The 13,576-nt window shown below is 40.2% G+C and overlaps 1 protein-coding gene across 1 annotated transcript; it reads left to right on the top strand.

Moving 5' to 3' along the window:
• Positions 1 to 191: 191 nt before the first annotated feature.
• Positions 192 to 12,273, top strand: CHMP5 (charged multivesicular body protein 5). Its single transcript, XM_036330593.1, has 8 exons — positions 192 to 420; positions 1,552 to 1,656; positions 2,999 to 3,045; positions 4,665 to 4,758; positions 4,895 to 4,966; positions 7,779 to 7,887; positions 9,222 to 9,334; positions 11,591 to 12,273. The coding sequence occupies exons 1-8, from the start codon at positions 352 to 354 to the stop codon at positions 11,639 to 11,641; spliced, it is 660 nt and encodes a 219-aa protein (XP_036186486.1). The 5' UTR covers positions 192 to 351; the 3' UTR covers positions 11,642 to 12,273.
• The last annotated feature ends 1,303 nt before the right edge of the window (positions 12,274 to 13,576 follow it).

Here is a 13,576-nt window from a genome sequence, read left to right as displayed (position 1 = left end):
CCCGGCCTTCCGGCCACGCCCCTTGGGCGAACCCCGCCCCTACCCTATACTGGGGAAGCCGCCCTGGGTCCCACCCACTCAGATGAGGCCCCTCCTTGCTGACCTAAAGCCACGCCCTCACGTCGTCCAGCGTGGCCACGCCCCCTGCTGACTTTCTATCCAGCACCTCCAATCTCCTGGAGCTCTTCTTCCCCGGAAAAGGCCGAGCTGAAAACCCGACAAAGGGATCGGGAAACTCCGAGAGGCACAGTGCGCTTGCGCACGGGGAGCCGGAAGTCAAGACCAAGGCGGTGTTGTCTCTGCTTCCGTTTCTGGTTTTGCTCCAGTGTTTGGGTTTTCTTCGCAGCCAAGATGAACCGATTCTTCGGAAAAGCGAAACCGAAGGCTCCGCCGCCCAACCTGACTGACTGCATTGGCACGGTGGGCGCTTGACTACACATAGCTAGGCTCGGGGCCTCTGAACCCCTTTACCCCACCCACCTCCCGGCTCCCGGCTCCTACTCCTCCACCCCATTCCCGGTCCCGGGCCCATTACACCTCGGCCCTTTCCACTTCACCTTTGTTCCTGTTACCCAGGTCGTTCCTGACGCCACAAACCAGGGGCCCCTGACCTATCGCTGTCTCCCCCAACTGGCACCTGACCCTTGATGCCCGCTGCCGCATCCACTCGCTCTTTCCTTATACCATACACACTTCCCACTTTGTCATTACCCCTCTTTCATCCCTCTCCCACGTCAGGACTCTCTTGACATCCTAGGTCAACATATCTGTACCTGATCCTGGATCTCAGTAACAAAATTCAGAAACCTGGTCCTGGACATTAAGCCACCACCCTCTATCTAGGGAACAGCATTAGAGCTCCAGCTCCAGACAGTCTACAGCGCACTGGCTCATTTCACACACCTGGTTGAGTTCCTAGCCTGACTAGTTTCTGATTCTAGGGAAATTGCACTTAGTCGAGTGACTCTCAAATTATTTTTCTGCCCAGATGCACTTGAGGGAGACCCTGGAAAGTCAGGATCTGGGGGATGGAGTATAGTGTATAAAAGCCCCCCAAAGTTTCTGTCTGGGGATTCCACCCCACCCCTTTGGGCACATGCTGGTAAAGAACCCAGTCCAGGCTGGAAGCCTGGACCTCCAAAGGGTTTTCCACCCTTCACCATGTGATGCTCTTTATTTTTCTTTTCTTCCTCCATATTCCTTTCTCTCTTGCTTCTTCTCCTGTAAGTATCTATCTATATATATAAAAGCATAACGGGACGGTTACCACTGGTCCACCAAACAACAGGTGGACCAGTTGCTATGATGCACACTGACCACTGGGGGGCAGACGCTCAACACTGGAGCTGGTGGTCAGTGTGCTCCCACAGCCAACCTCCCCTGGTCAACCTCCCACAGCCTGCCCTGGGCCAGCTGGCCAGATGGGCCCCTATCAGCCCCGATCACCAGCCAGGTCAAGGGACCCCCCACACACACACCCTTGCACAAATTCGTCTACTGGGCCTCTAGTATTGTAATAACGACCACTGCCTTTTATTTTTTTCCCTTAAGGTGGATAGCAGGGCAGAATCCATTGACAAGAAAATTTCTCGATTGGATGCTGAGCTAGTGAAGTATAAGGATCAGATCAAGAAGATGAGGGAGAGTCCTGCAAAGGTAAGGTAGGCAGGAGCTGCTGTGACAGCCTAATTTAAGCACCTGTGGAAATAGCATGTGGTGAGGGCCTGGTGAGAGATACAGAAGACATGCTCACAGTCTGGTAAGTAGAAAACCTATGTGAGGGAAGAGAGTTTACAACCAGATATGAGATGGAGACTGGGGCTTTGATCTGATGGAGAGAAGATACTGATTACATATCCAAAAGCATGTATGTGGGAATTAGCATATTCTGCTGAGAAAGTGGCAAATCTGGAGAGAAGGACTGAGCCATGTTCAGGCATAATGAGTTGCCAAGCTGGTCCTGTTAAATAGGTGTAATAGGCTGATAAAGGAGTAGCATGCTGGGGAAAAAGTGGCCTTGATAAAGTCACCTAATTTCTTATTTTCCTCTTCTGCTAGGTAGAAACAGAATACTATACTAAAGTGCATGGATTGTGGACATAGAACTACCTTTATTGCTTCCATCTTTATAACATTAACCATTTGAGTGAGGATAAGTTACTTAGCATCAATGAACCTCAGCTTTCTCATCTGTAAAATGGGGATAATATCTATTTAATAGTGTGAGGATTAAATTAGGTAATTCATGTGACCTACAAAGTACTGTGTTTAGTACATAGAAACATTCAGTAAATGTTAGGTATTATTAATACCTGTGAAGTAACAACATCTGCTTTCCCTTCATTAGAGGAGACAAATAAAATGATTTATGGAACCATATAGAAAGTGACAAGGGAAGAGACAAGAAGCTTTCCTCAGACATTTTAGTGACCAGAGGCAGGAAAGCTCATTTAGATTTGATGAGATGAAAGCTTAAACCATGGTGGTAGTCAGGAGAATGATATGATTCAATTTGAAAGTGAGTTCTGACAATTAGTAATAACTGTTCATGAAGAGACGGCAGAGAGAGGAAAGGTAAGGTTGATATAAAGGTTCTCATATAAGAAGTGAGAGATCGATGGGGCTGTTGTTAGTCCCAAGGAGAGAGCAGGTTGAGGAGTTTGTGTGTGTTTGATTTTGAGTGGATAGCAGGATGTCCAAGTTGGGGATCTCCTAAGGTAATTGGATATACAAAATCAGCACTGTCGGGGCTGAGGGTGGAATAAATATACACTAGCAAAAAGACATGCAGTTCATTCACTGAGAGATGGGATGCAAAGGCAAAGAAGAATTGAGGCTTAATGACTGTGCTTGCGAGTTGAAGAATAATGCAGGAGACACCATATCTGCTAATTTGAAGAATAGAATAAGTAGATATGTACATTTGGGGATGTGAAAGATTTGTTTTGCCATATATATACTTTTTACTTCTTTTCATTAAAATCTATTTTCTCCTCAGAATATGGTCAAGCAGAAAGCCTTGCGGGTTTTAAAGCAAAAGCGGATGTAAGTTATATGCATAATCTCCTTTCTTTCACAGGTTTGACCAAAAGAAATGATCTTCCATCCCCTCAGGTTTTTATACCATTTTATAAGCATTCTTCATGTAATTACAAACTTTATGTAGTACATATATAGTTAGCTGGCTTTTTCTTCCCCTATATATTCAGCAACATCTGTTGTAGCACCATCCATTAAAAAAATTTTTTTTACTCCTCACCCTAGGATATTTTTTCTATTGATTTTCAGAGAGAGTGAAAGGGAGAGAGGAGGGAGAGAGAGAGAGAGAGAGATTGACAGGTTGCCTCCTGCACGCTCCCCAACCAGGGGCAGGGAGTGAACCCGCAACCCAGGTAGGTGCCCTTGACCGGGAATTGAACCCATGACCCTTGGGTCCGAGGGCCAATGCTCCAACCATTAAGCCAAACCAGCCAGGTGCACCATCTATTTAATCAGAACTTTTTGCTCTGATAGGGATGTTATATTTATGCTGTCCAGTTCAAAATCTTTTAGCCATGGGTAGCTATTGAGCACTTGAAATGTGGCTAGTATGACTAGGAATTGAAGCTTTAATTTTATTTAATTTTAACTGTTTAAGTTTAACTAGCCATATGTGACTTATGTCTTATGTATTGGACTGCCCAAATCTACAGGGTTTGGTTCTCCCATTATTTATTTAATTAGAGTGTGCCTTTTAATATATATATATATATATATATATATATATATTTTTTTTTTTTTTTTTTATTGATTTCAAAGAGGAAGGGAGAGAGATAGAAACATCAATGATGAGAAAGAATCATTGATTGGCTGCCTCCTGCACGCCCCACATTGGGGATTGAGCCTGCAACCTGGGCACGTGCCCTGACGGATCAAACCACAACCTCCTGGTTCATAGGTTGACACAACCATTGAGCCACGCCACCAGGCTAGAGTGTGCCTTTTTAATTTTTGTTTGTAAAATTGGGAATCTTGGATATTTGTTCCCTCCCACCAGGAGATTTAAGGGTCCTTAAATAGTCTTACCCTTTGCCCCAGAATTCCACTTCTGGGAATTTAGCATAGAAAATAATGTAAAACATTATAAAGACATATATATATTAACACCTTGTAGCAACAAATGTTATAATATTAAATGGAAAATAGTGTTATAACTAAAATACATACAAAAGAAAAAGGCTGGAGAGTTGCATCAAATGATATTTGATTAGAGCAGTGACTTTTCAATAGGCGTGCTGCAAGACTTTTTAAAACATGCAATACCTGACAAGTCAGGAACACTGACCTCTTTTCCGTTAGATTGCCAAATTAAAAAATGACAACAGCCAACATAACAATAGTCATCTGGTGTGAATGAATCAAAATTATATGTATTTTCTTATCAGATTGGCAAAAAAATATATTTTTTGGTCTACCGCAGAATTTTAGTAATTAGTTTATGTGTGCCATGAAATGAACAAGGTTGAAAATTGCTGGGTTGGAGTGATTGTTTTGGCCAATTTTATTGTATATTTAATTTAAAAACTCTTTTTAAAAAAGAAAATTCTTATTTAGTATTAGACATACTTTCTTCTTGAGGATTTATATCTGTCTCACATTTGCCATTCTCAATTTACTCTAAAAAGGTATGAGCAGCAGCGGGACAATCTTGCCCAGCAGTCATTTAACATGGAGCAAGCCAATTACACCATCCAGTCATTGAAAGACACTAAGACCACGGTACTTCCGTAGCACCTTTTCCCGTGATTTTATTTTATTTTTGTACTCTTGTGCTCTTTCCTGTGGTTTTTAAAAGACAGTTTAACCAGCATGGCTTTTTAAGACATTGTGTTTTTTTCTTAACCTTTTTTTTTAGGTTGATGCTATGAAACTGGGAGTAAAGGAAATGAAGAAAGCATACAAACAAGTGAAAATTGACCAGATCGAGGTGCGATATATACTGGCTTCTGCAAGAATGCACTAGTTTCTGAAAGAATCCAAATGAATGTTTAAGTGATGGGAAGGGCACAAAAGGTATTGACCTTTGGGCCTGCCATTTACAAATAAGTAACTTTGAGAAAGGGCACCAAAGGTTTCGCTTTCCTTGTTAATGCAAGGTTCCTAATACCACATATGGCTAGTATGAAGATGAAATAAATGAGCTGGTGTATCTACATGCACAATGCCTGGCACATAATAAGCACCAACAAACACCCACTTTTCTGTTACTTCTAATTCAATGATTTTTAGTCTGTTTTCTCATTTGTAAAGTAGTTATGTTGCTGTCCACCTCCTAGGATTGTCATGAGTGTCAAATGAGGAGATATATGTAGAATGCTTAAAACAGTCCTAGTGTGGTTCTCTTTTCTAATAATGTTCTTTATATTTTTAATAATGTCATTAGGTCCTTAAAATTAGCATTTCTCTTGAGATCATGTTTTGGCTGGGACGTGAGCCCCAACCTGGGGCAGGGAGTAAACCTGTAACCCAGGTACATGCCCTTGATGGGGAATCGAACCTATGATCCTTCCATGCGCAGGCTAACATTCTAACCACTGAACCATAATGGTCAGGGCTTTTTAAATTTTTGTAAATGTTTTTTCCATTTTACTTTCTACCCTTTATTTGGAAAAACAAACTTCTAATTTGGGGGCTAGGAAGTAGTTTTCAAATGTTTTGCATTGCTCTAGAACAGTGGTTCTCAACCTTCTGGCCCGTTAAATACAGTTCCTCATGTTGTGACCCAACCATAAAATTATTTTCATTGCTACTTCATAACTGTAATGTTGCTACTGTTATGAATCGTAATGTAAATATCTGATATGCAGGATGGTCTTAGGCCACCCCTGTGAAAGGGTCATTTGACTGCCAAAGGGATCACGACCCACAGGTTGAGAACCACTGCTCTAGAAGTTCTGAAGTATAAGTGATGCTGATTTGGGCCTTCTGCAGTATCAACACTACCCCGTTATATGGAGTCTTCAGTAATGTGAAAAGTACATTGTCTGCATGTCCTTAACAGAGTAGAAGATACAAAGTGTTAAGTGCTTAGTGTTTGACATATATTATTGCAATAAATTCTTACATAACCCTATGAAGTATGCTTTTAATAATCCCATTTTACTGATGAAGAATTTAAAGCTTAGAGACATTACTTTTCATGGAGTAATGAAAAATACTTAGCTTGGACATGTCTGACTCCAGAGTTAGCTCTTCAACCCATTATACAACTGCCCTTTATTATGCTGTACCCTTTCTTAGATTGGTTTTACATTTTTTCTGGCCTTGGAGTAGTGTTCCAGTTAAGCAAGTAGATTATTCACAAATGATTTATGCCCTCAGTCAGTGGTTTTCACCAGCCCGGTCTCAGATCTCAAACCTTTCCTTTTTCTATTTCTGTTTCCCCAACCATGGCAGACCCAGGATAATTTTTTATACCACCCAGTTGTTTCTGCTACTGCCTCCTTTCTTACACAGTCTTTGGCTAACTCAAGAAGAGTGATTTGCTTATTTCAATTACCTCTTTTTCTCCATTAATTAGGAAAAATGTTGGTAGTGTAGTTGTTGCTTGATGTAATGTTTCAGGTAAACTTTCTATAATGACAGATGATGGGTATCTATTCTTGCACTAGGACTTTGGATTTCCATGAGGCACCTTAAGTTCAAATGCAAGATCGCCAGTTTTGTTTCCATTTATTTATTTATTTTCTTGTTAATCCTCACCAGAGGATATTTCTTCCACTGATTTTTAGAGAGCATGGAAAGGAGGGAGGGGAAGAAAGAGAAAGAACAACAATGTAAGAGAGACACTTCTATTGGTTGCTTCCCGCACTTTCCCTGACTGGGGCCTGGGATCTAATCTGCAACCCAGGTACATGCCTTTAACTGGGAATCGAACCCATGACCTGACCCTTCCATACGTGGGCCAACGCTCTTAACCACTGAGAACCACTGTCCAGGGCCCTCTTTATTTTTAAGTTTACATTTTTAACACCAAAAACAGGAGGAGGATTATATAGGTCAATTATATTTATAGTTATTGTTAGGGAAAATCTTCAAACTTGTGATTTTTAAATAATTATTATTTTTAAAAATCTTTGTTGTTGAGAGTATTATAGATGTGTCTCCCCTCCCATCCCCCCCGTCCCCCTACCCCGTTGCCTCCCTCCACCCGGATCCTGCCCTACCCCAGGCCTTCACCACCCTATTGTCTGTATTGTCTGTGTCCTTGGGTAATGAATGTATGCATATAAATTCTTTGGTTAATCTCTTCTTGCCTCCCCTCCCCACTTCCCTCTGAGATTCGTCAGTCTATTCCACATTTCCATGCCTCTGGTTCTATTTTATTCATCAGCTTATTTTGTTCATTAGATTCCTTGTTCATTTATTATTATTATTAGATTCAGTTGTTGATAGATAAGTTTTTATTGCCATTTTATTGTTCATATTTTTTATTTTTTAAAAATACTTCCTTAAGCTCACTTTCTTTTAGTTTCAATGAGAAGGAACATGCAGGAGTTGCTTGAACCTGTCCTTTAGTGGAGCATCTGCTCAGCTGTTGACTAAAAATAATCACTAGCCAAGGACTGAGGTAAAAGAGGGGAGCTAACAGTTGTTGAGAACTTGTTATGTGCTCTGCATTTTTTTGTACATCATCTTTTAAAAAACTACTTCTTTCTAAGTTCAGAGGAGAGAGTAGGGGCAAGAGGCAGAGTAAAATGGTAAAAAATGAATTAAAATTGTGTCATATATTCCTATAGGATTTACAAGACCAGCTAGAGGATATGATGGAAGATGCAAATGAAATCCAGGAAGCACTGAGTCGTAGCTATGGCACTCCAGAGTTAGATGAAGATGACCTAGAAGCAGGTAAAGTTATGGGAAAAGCAATGCATATGTAGCTTTAGAGTCTGAAAGGAGCAACCGCCTGGGACCTTTCCCCAAATGCTAGATAAAATTCCTGTGAGGGTTACTTGAGAGGTAGTTTATGGTCCAGCCTTTGGGAAGACAGCTTGTGTGGCAGCCACATTGGACTTGCATACTCCACCTACAACTCTGGGATGGACAAGCTCTGAAGGAAGGTCCACACAAAGGCCTCTGCTGACTGGTGCTTGGTCTCTAAACACTGCCTTTCCCTGCTGTTTTCCTTTTGATTTTGGTCTCCCTATTTTGCTACTGGAACTCCTGTCCCTCAGAATAGCAAAGCAGATCAAGAAACAATAGTTGATAAATACTATTGTGCATCTACTATATACCAGACACTGTTAGGTTTGGAGATTCAGCATTGGAGAAAACAAATATGACCCCTGAATTCATGAAGCTTCTTAAGCAGGGGTAAGAAACTGCTTCTTTCTGGTTCGTTCCCGGGTTTCGGCACAAAAAAAGGAAAAAAAAAAAGAAAGAAAGAAACTGCTTCTTTCAAGTAGTTAATTGCAAGAGCACAAGTGGTTAGAGAAGTATGGGATATCATGAAGCACATAACTGGGGAATCTAACGTATTTGGGATATGGGACCTAAAGGATGAGTAAGGCCCTGCTGGCTGGTGTGGCTCAGTAGTTGAGCTCGACCTATGAACCAGGAGGTCACAGCTTGATTTACAGTCAGGGCACATGCCTGGGTTGCAGGCTCCATCTCCATGTTCTGCTTTTGCCTAGAGCCTCCCCAACCCCACTCATTTTTAAATTTTCTTATTTCCCATCTAGAATCTCCCCTAATGAGTCTTTGCCTGCTATTATTGTTCCTCCTGGGCACTTTCTACTCACTTTACCATGTACTTTTTTGAAAAGCCTGATTCATGTAATGATTACTTGTATACAACAATTTCTGTCTATTTTCATTCTCTTCTTTCAAGTTCAATAAATGAGAGAGAATTTTTTACATTTAATATTATCAGGATTTTCTAATTTGAATTGGTCAACTGGTAACTATAGATTCTTCTCATGAAGACTGGGGGCCTTATAAACCCATGAAGAACGGTTGTTTTGTTTGTTTTACTTTGATTTTTGTTTTTCATAGATTTTATCACATCAGTTCCATAGAAAATTTCTTATAATGCTAATCTTTTATTTTGAAAATAGAAATTAATAATCCCTTTTCCTTTGTTTTTATATGTTCATCTAATAAATAATTGGACTTTCTTAACACAAGCTGCCAGTTTTCTTGGTTCCACATTTTTTTTTTTATGTTGACTATTTCAATTTCAGAGTTGGATGCACTGGGTGATGAACTTCTGGCTGACGAAGACAGTTCTTACTTGGATGAAGCTGCATCTGCACCTGCAATTCCAGAAGGTGTTCCCACTGACACAAAGAATAAGGTGAAAGCTTTTTCTGTTTGTAATTTCTATGCAAATCATAAAGGTTTATGCTTGATCACCAGTCTGGGATTCTAAAAAGTACTATTAAGTTAAAACAAGGAAAGACTGTCTCGGTCATTATTTTGAGTACCCTTGAAAGCCCAGTTCTCTCACATTGGATTATGAACAGGCTGTGTAGATAATGTCACAGAGACCCAGGAATGTTTTTATACAGTGACAATTTATGTAATATTACAAGTTACCCTTGTTGTGAACTTGCACTGAGTGCCTTTTAAGTTTTAGACATTTCCTGGAAAAACATCAGCAGCACATGCCTGAACTGTGCTTGGCTGCAGAGTAAAAGAAAGTTCTACTCTCCAGGAACACTGGTTAATTAGAGGGTGGTTGTTTTTAAACTAGGGATTAACAATTTAAGTATAAAACCTAATGTAGAATGATTCTAATTCAATACGGTAAAAGAAGCAGGACACTGGATTGAAGTCTCTGCCACTGACTGAGACCTTGGCAAATCACTTAGCTGTTTCAAACCTTTCTGGTCCTTGCATCTGTAAAATACAGGTATGATCTCACACAATTGTTGTGCAGATCAAATTAGATCTTGTATGTAAGGGCTTTGCGAACTTAAAGCCCTGTCCAAAGTGACATGGTTACTATTATTATTATAAATAGAGGCCTGATGCACAAAATTCATGCAAGGGGCTCAGCCCTTGCAGTCCCGGCTGCCTCGGCTGGCCCCTTGCAGCCCCGACTAATCCAGACTGTCATTCTGCTGTCCGGTCTAATTAGCATATTAGCTCTTTATTAATATGCTAATTAGACTGGACGGCTGAACGAGGGCCGAGGCAAGCCACCACAGCTGCGAGCGCCAAGCCCCTTGCATGAATTTTATGCATCAGGCCTCTAGTATAGGATAAAATTTTGCTGCATGTGAAATCCTGCTCATTCCATCTTAGGTCCTGATGTAGTGTGTCATTTTTTTGTTGTTGCCACTGGACATTTACAGTCCTGGTGTTTTCCTTATCTCCCAACATGCACAATGTAGTTGACAGAATACTTGAATGGAAACCGGTCTCAGCTCTACCTTTATTCACTGTGTAACTTTGAGCAAATTAGCAATGCATGTCTCCTCTCTGAATTTCATCAGTGTTTTTCCACCTGTAAAATGTGGGCAGCAAAAAGTGGCCAGGTAATTTCTCAGGTCCCTTATAGCTGTTTTCTGTAAATGCTTGTCTTCCCTTACTCTACTCCTCCCATCTGCCTTGAGCTTGAGGTCATCTTACCTTTCTCTCCCTCACACCACCCCCACCCTTCTGGCCACTTCAAGTTCCAGGTGCATAGGTTGTTTGTTATCAGCACACGTGAAAGAATTTTTATGAATACCACCATAGCCCACCTTTTTAATTCCCTGAAGCAGGTATGTTAGGTCTACTTCTAGAAGGTCACAGGTTCCTAAGTTGAAGTGCTGTTGGGATATGGTTTCTAAATTGATAGCAGTATCACTGCCTATAAGTTTGTAGGACAGTATGTTGTGGCAGTAACTGCCTGTTCTGGGGCACTGCTCCTTCAAGGATTTGGGAGGTTATAAAAGTTAATTGCTCACTTTAGGGATCAGAGTGAAAATGGGCATCTGGGGGCAAGGACTAACTCCTCAGGCTTTCCTCCTTGACCCTCCCAGCCCTGTTTTCCCCTTCTAGATTTACACTGCAGTTTCTTTCTGTTTCTGTTTCTCTCTTACTCTTCCTTTACCCTGTAAAGATCACCTCTTTGATCTCTTCTAGTTCTTGTCCAGGTTCATCACTTCCTTAACTTTCATAAAAAAAATCTCTCATCTTCTGATTTTGATTTTCATTGATTAAACATTTAGAGATGAGTTTTAACTATTAAATATTTGTAATCATTTTTTTTTAATCAGTTGAAAAATAGTGGCACTATGAGAATATTATGCTAAGTGAAATAAGTAAGGAAAAGCTACAGAACCACATGATTTCACTCATATGTGGGATATAAAACTGAAACTCATGGGCAGACAACAGTGGTGATTATCAGAGGGAATGGGGTGGGGAAGTGGTAGGGATGGAAGGTATACTAGTAGTTTGACTTTGGGTGGTAGGCACAAAGTTTACTATTTAGATTTTGTATCTTAGAAATGTACACTTGAACCCTATATGATCCTATTAGCCAATATCATTCCAATACATTTAATAAAAATTTTAAAAAAGATAAGTAGTGGCACTAAACATTGCTTCCTTTTTACAGGATGGAGTTCTCGTGGATGAATTCGGATTGCCACAGATCCCTGCTTCATAGACTTGCATCACTCAAGTACATCTTGTAAAATAAATACATATTCTGGGACTAGGAAATATTTATCTTTCCAAATTTATCATAACAGATTATGGTTTCTTTCCTTTCTTTGAAAGAAAAGTTAATTACATTGCTCTTTTTTTTTCCCATTAAGAGACTCAACATTTGGGTGATGCTTTCTTTGTACTAAATTTTTATTCCTTTTCTCTTAGGAAAGACTAACTTACTTAAAAGTATCAATGGGCATGTATGATTTCATTCCTATAATTTGAAATAAAATCAAGGAAATGGGACTCTTTAGATTTTATGATAGTTTAACTCCATTATCTCAAATTGACCTGATAAAATTGATAAGGCAGATGGGATTTTTGGGACTCTTCATATTATGATTCAAAATCATTTGCGGTATTATAGGTTGGTTAAAGTGATGGCCTTTTTTGATGAGTATTGTTGTGTCTTGTGAGTAAAGCATACTGTGTCCAATATTGGAATGGAATTAATACTATGTCATGAGTGGATGGTTTTATTCTATGGTTCCCTCAGTATTACAGCCTGACTTGTAACAGTAATGAATATTTCTTGATATTTAATGTATAGGACATTTATTTATACTCAATAAATATTTTTCAAAAGGATATAACTTTAATATCACTTCTGCATGAAACCTCCGCTGTAGAAACCAAATTTAATATAATTGTAATGTTGCCTGGCCAGTGTTCCTCAGTGGTTGAGCATGGACCCATGCACCAAGAGGTCATCAGTTCGATTCCTGATCAGGGCACATGCCCTGGTTATGGGCTCAATCTCTGACAAGGGACATGCATGGAGCAGCCAATCAATATTGGTGGTTCTCTCTCATCCATGTTTCTATCTCTCTTTCCCTTCCTCTAAAAATCAATTTAAAAAATTTAATACAATTTTAATGTCAATTCAGCCTAAAAACTCCACTACAGAAATCAAATTTACCCAGTGGCATTGTGGTAGAGAGGAAAGATTGAGGAACAATCCAGGCTTGGGTCTGGTCTGCTATGTAATAGCTACTAGGTAGCCTCCTCACTTCTGTTTCCTTATTAGTAAAATTGTGCTCACCTCACAAGGCTCTTGTGCGGAATAATGGCGATAATTGTCATGAGTACTTTGTTAACTGCAACATGCTGTTTTCATATGAGGGTTTATTAACGATAAAAAAGCAGGGGCTTCTTTCTTTTCTTGGGTGTGCTACAGCAAGTCCAAATTCCTGCCTGACTTCAGGATCTTTGATGATCCATCCTCCTTTCCACACTCAATTTTTCACCAACAATATTCCCTCCTCCACCTTGCTGGGTGCCTCACAATGCCACATGCACCATCCTTTCATGTGTCAGCAGTTCACAACGGAATTGAGCATAAAATACAGAGTTCCCATATACTCCCTATCCCCACACATGCACAACCGCACCCCCCACTCCAACCCCACAACTATAGACATTCTGTACCAGAGTGGCACATTTGTTATAATCCATGAACCTATATTGATAGATTTTATCTCAAAGTCCATACTTTTGGTGGTGTACATTCTATGGGTTTTGACAATATACCTACCATTGAAGTACCATACAAAATAGTTTCACTGTCCTAAAAATCTGTGCTCTGCCTGTACCTCCCTACCTCCCCCTAAGCCCTGGCAACCACTGATTTTTTTACTGCCTCCATAGTTTTGCCTTTTCCAGAATGTCATCTAGTTGAAGTCATACAGTATGTAGCCTTCTTACATTGGCTTCTTTCACTAAGTAATATGCATCTAAGTTTCCTCCAGGTGTTTTTTTTTGCTTGATAGCTCATTTCTTTTTAGCACTGAATAATGCTCCATTGCCAGGACTTCTTTTTAATGTAAGTATTTACAGCTATAAATTTCTGTCTGACCACTGCTTTCATTGCCTGTCATAAGTTTTGGTATGT

This window comes from Myotis myotis, unplaced genomic scaffold, assembly GCF_014108235.1.
Source record: "Myotis myotis isolate mMyoMyo1 unplaced genomic scaffold, mMyoMyo1.p scaffold_m19_p_12, whole genome shotgun sequence".
NCBI lineage: Eukaryota > Metazoa > Chordata > Mammalia > Chiroptera > Vespertilionidae > Myotis > Myotis myotis.
Note: the sequence above shows the minus strand (reverse complement) of the source record. Positions and strands in the feature narration are given on the sequence as shown.

What these genes read in the sequence shown, in the direction of transcription:
- CHMP5 (XM_036330593.1), top strand. Translation starts at nt 352, where the DNA reads ATGAACCGATTCTTCGGAAAAGCGAAACCGAAGGCTCCGCCGCCCAAC. An exon ending in TGAGGGAGAGTCCTGCAAAG is followed by an intron (nt 1,657 to 2,998) that starts GTAAGGTAGGCA and finishes TTTTCTCCTCAG; the next exon opens with AATATGGTCAAGCAGAAAGC. An exon ending in TGAAGATGACCTAGAAGCAG is followed by an intron (nt 7,888 to 9,221) that starts GTAAAGTTATGG and finishes TTTCAATTTCAG; the next exon opens with AGTTGGATGCACTGGGTGAT.